Source organism: Diuraphis noxia, unplaced genomic scaffold (genome assembly GCF_037042655.1).
Source record: "Diuraphis noxia isolate RWA-SAM2 unplaced genomic scaffold, SU_Dnox_SAM2 contig0001, whole genome shotgun sequence".
Taxonomy (NCBI): domain Eukaryota; kingdom Metazoa; phylum Arthropoda; class Insecta; order Hemiptera; family Aphididae; genus Diuraphis; species Diuraphis noxia.
Window position 1 is genome coordinate 12,765,819 of NW_028301711.1, and position 5,111 is coordinate 12,770,929.

Consider the following 5,111-nt stretch of genomic DNA (forward strand, 5'->3'; position numbering starts at 1 on the left):
CGCGATCATTTTAAACTGCGCCCTTGGCCACCGCCCACCTTGCCAATGCCTAGTTACGGCACTGCATAAGTAGTATAGTTATGATCTGCCAGGTGAAAAAAATTGAGATATTGACACATTTAGTGCCGGGCCACACATAGCGGTCGAGCCGCAGCGGTTCAACCGCTCAACAAATTTAAATTGTTTTATTTTAAATGCAACCGCCCGATACGCGTTCACACTTACGCGGTTCAGCCGCGGAAATTGATCAAAACATATTGTTTTGAATTAGTCCGTTCACACATAGTCGCGGTTCATTTTTCCAGAGATCATTTTCATTAAAAAAAAGAATTCCAATAGTGGGGCCTAAGGTTTCTAGTAACTTTCATAACCTAAAATTACACTGTTTTTTTATTTGTAAAAAAAACTGATGTTTTAAAATATAATTTTAATTTTTTTTATCAAATCTATTATAAAATACATGAAAATCTGGTGTATTTTCTTTTGGAACAGCGTATTGAAATATGTTGGTATATAAAGTAAGTATGTAATAATATAATAAAATTTAAAAATACCTCACATAATAAAGATAATATACTTACTACTTAGATATAATTAATTTTTCATTACGAGCATGTCAAATGTAGTATATGGTACTATTAATTATTAAATTATAGGTAGGTACTTACTATAATGTTATATAAATAAATATAATAATATAATATGTATATAATAGTACATGTTTATATTACCAGTGTTACCCGTAAGTATGTATAATTTTGTTGGTTATTTATATTATTTCATTAATTTTAAATAATTTTGGGTCGTCAAAAATATTATATACCTATAGTTATTGACTATTATATAATTGTTATTATTATACTATAAATAATAGTTATTTCTATTGGCTATGGATTTATACAAATTTTATTTTTACATCTTCGTATTTGGTGAATTGGTTTGGTTTGGTTATTACTTATTTTCATTCATCATCACTTGTTCGTAGTGTATGTTTGTGGTTTTAAGAGTTTTAAACACTTGTTAAATAATAGTTTAAAAATGTTCGACACAGAAAAATTTATTATGTTGATCGAAAGTAATCCTTGCCTATGGGGCATAGCAAGCAAAGATTACATGGACAAAAATGTAAAAAATACATGTTGGCGTAATGTAGCAGAATCCATGTACACTGGAAACTGGTATGAGCTATCGGACACCCAAAAAGACGAAAATGGTAATCATTATATTAATATAAGTTTTTATACATTTAAATATTTTACATAGATGTCCCACAAATTACTACCAACCTGCGTATTGCAAGCGTGCTTGCCTTATATAATAACGCGTATTATATTATACTTAACAACTTAACTATAACTAAAATAAAAAATATTATACATTATACAGCAATAAATGTATTAATATTTGTTTTATTTTTCTTCCCATGGTACTTATTATAATGATTAATAATTAAAATATTTTGAACATTTAATTAATATAATAATGTTGAGCAATCAAATAATTTAGTAATAATAATTAGTGCTTAGGTAATAAAAATTGTAAGCTATAAAATAAAAATATAAGTAATAACGAACAACCGAAGTTTAAATGAATTGTATGTTAAAATACCAACTATATAGTACCAGATTAAAGAACACGATTTTGAAATGGCACGGCACCTTCATGTACAAAATATTCAGTATATGCTTCTCATATTTCAATTCCATTGGACCGAGAACCCGTTCCTCTTACCTCGATGTCGTCCAAGTTGCATTCGCTTTCCATATCTTCAAAATGATATCCATCTCTTTTTCGGACAAAGTTATGTAAAACACAACAGGATTTTACTATATCGTCAACAAATTCGGGACTTACTAAAATAGTAGTATGTAATACTCGCCATTTGTTGGCAAGTACTCCAAAAGCACATTCTACAGTGCGTCTAGCTCTGGACAAACGGTAATTAAAAATTCTACGTTCGTCGTTGAGTCCTCGTTGTGGATAGGGCCTTAATAGATTTGTGTGAATGGCAAATGCCTCGTCGCCTACAAAAACATAGGGCTGTGGTGAACCTTGCGAACTAGGTAAACGTGTAGGACCAGGAATATTAAGTGCATTCGTATACAATTTTTTTCCAAAAGAACTTTCCTTAAAAATATTAGAATCTGATTTTCTACAGTAAGATCCTACATCGATGTAAATAAAACTCAAATTGGCATCAACTACTGCCATTAAAATTATCGAAAAATATTTTTTGTAATTAAAAAAGAGTGAGCCTGTGTTTTTTGGATCTTGTATACGAATGTGTTTCTCATCTACAGCACCAATACAGTTGGGAAAATTGGGTTTTGAATAAAATGTATTTGATATTTCCAACCAATGTTCAATAGTGGGTTCTGGTGATGGGGGTGCGACTTTAAATATAATACATTAATGCCCTGCCCCCTAGTCATAGATATAACAAATTGTCAAATTAAGTATAATGAAAATAATAAAATGAAACACAATACACATTGCTATAAACCTTATTATTTTATTTATCAAATCATTTAAATCATTATAGTATATTAATATATAATTTAAAAATAACTTATTTATAGAGTTATTTTATGAATAAAATCCATGCGCAGGCCGCAGAAGAAAATAGAAATGAAAATAATATTATAATTATATATATAATTATATCACGGACGACGCTACCAGTCGTCAAAAACGCGTATATAAGACCGCAGTTCAAATGTACACGCATGTATACATGTATATATTATTTTATTATTAAAGTGTCATAAATAATAAAAATGTTTCAAGATAATAATCGACAATGACGACAATAGCAATAGCGATTAGCAACCGATAACAACGAGCGTATACGGTTAATTTTAAAAATAAACACTAATATTTTTCTTTATGGACGACGCTGCCGGTCGTCCAGACCCCGCAATAAGTTCGCAGCTAAAACGTACCCGCACGCACACGACTGCGGTGCCATCGGTTATAATGTACGTATTCAGAATTACGTCTGAACGACGCTGCCGGTTGTCCAGACACTGCTCGTGTATGCATGCGTACCAGCGTACCCATATGCTCCTGGTATCTAAGGGAAACAAATTTAATGTTCGCATACGACAAAATATACTAGAAATTTAAGTTAGGTCTTAATAAAAATTATTTTTTTTAAATTATAGAATTAAAAAAATAAATAAATTTTCTCCTTTTAATTAATTTTAGTAGGGGGTGCGATCGTCCCGTCGTCCAAGCCACGAGCCGCCACTGCTTTTTCCTATTTTAAATTAAAAATGTAACGCAGTAAACGTCATTCCAGTTGATAGATACCTATAAAAATAATTAAATTACACATTTTAACTATGTAAATATTTACTTTAATAGCCGCATGTTTCTTAATATTATATACTTTGTTTTATATCGTTAAAAAAAAAAATTAATATATTATTTAATATAATCTTGATATTAGATATAGGTAAAAATAATTTTATGAATTTCTAACTACAAAATGTTCGCAATTTTGGTGATTTTCGGAAAAATTCTAACTTAAAACGCTTACCAATAAAACAATATTGTAAATATGTTTTTTTTAATATTTTTGATCTATTACCCATATAAACAACTGGATAGGATCTTAGTACTTATTAGATTTTCAACGTTTTTGACCGAGAACATTTTTTTTTAACTTTCCGTGAATAAAAACACAAAAAAACACATTTTTGTAAAATCAATATAAGTTATACAAATATACAATATACTCTTATATACATTTTATCGATCTCAAATACTTTTAAGGCTACATTTGGACATTTATAAATTATATTTTTATTGTTCGTTTTCAATTAATGTGTTTAATTTCAGTTAGAGAACTTCGAGATAAGAAGTGGAAGAATATAAAAGATAATTATAAAAAAAGTATAAGCGAAGAAAAAAATGTGAGAAGTGGATCTGCAGCTCAGAAAAAAAAACCATATGCTTTTATTGCGGCATTGTCGTTTTTACAGAATTGTTCAAATAAAAGAAAGTACGTATCTAAACATTATGAATCAATATTTTCTTAGTATTATTTTTATAACATATTATATAATATCAGCCTGGTTCTCCACGATAGGTACTATTTGTGGATTGAGTGGTTATATTATGTTATATTTATTTAAGTTTATATTTTTGAAAGGTATAATTTTATTTTATTTATAGGACAACCAGTAGTATGCAGGAAGACGAAATAGACGTATGCAACGATGATTCTTTGGCTAATAATAGTAGTGTTGACGATAATGCTACACAATGTGAGCCATCAACTTCGTCAAGTGTAAAACAACCATCGGAAAATTCGAAGCAAAACAAGAAAATAAAACCGAATAAAAACAATGGTTCTTTTCAACAAGAACTGCTTCAGTTTTTACATAGAACAGAAAATTCAGATCCAGATAAAAGTATGCTCAATTCTTTTTTACCATACGTAAAAAAATTAAATAATGCACAGAAATTAGATTTTCAATTATACGTATTGCAGTTTTTTAAAAATCTCGAGGTGAATAGTAATACTCTGCAGGTTTCATCTGAAACTAATCAAACTAATCCTATAATACCAAATCCATATAATTCTCTTGCTCATTATTATACTTCTCCTGCAGTCACACAATCGTTTTATCCTTCACAAAGTGCTCCTACTGATCCTAATACACCACGATTAACTTTTCCACAGACAAAGTATGATTATTTAAATTACCCTCATAGTCAAAATTATTCTCCAAACGATCAAGAATAAATTATGTTTTTATAATAGATTTAAGTATAGAAGTTCTAATTTTTTTTTTTGTCATACATTTTTACTTAACAGTACCATAATATTACCATGATATTATTATTATATTTGATTTAAATATTTTGGATTTTTAGTTAGTAGAATACGACTATGTATATAATACTATAATAATACTACCTATGTCATTTTTATTTTTATATTTATTCATATTTAATTTAATTAATACTTATAATAAATAAATATAGTAATATATGTATCCAATTTATAAAATTGATTTACCTGAGTGTAATGGTTAATCTTTCCTCTGCACTTAAAGGTTTCCGCCAAGGTGTATGTCTCTTTGATATATCGTCACGTACTT

At 28.7% G+C, this 5,111-nt stretch overlaps 1 protein-coding gene across 1 annotated transcript; it reads left to right on the forward strand.

The window, feature by feature from the left end:
- Nucleotides 1-996: 996 nt before the first annotated feature.
- Nucleotides 997-4,884, forward strand: LOC149059744 (uncharacterized). The gene is made up of 3 exons (XM_089217018.1): nt 997-1,213; nt 3,844-4,006; nt 4,180-4,884. Exons 1-3 carry the CDS (start codon nt 1,039-1,041, stop codon nt 4,751-4,753), a joined length of 912 nt encoding a protein of 303 aa, XP_089073144.1. The 5' UTR covers nt 997-1,038; the 3' UTR covers nt 4,754-4,884.
- The last annotated feature ends 227 nt before the right edge of the window (nt 4,885-5,111 follow it).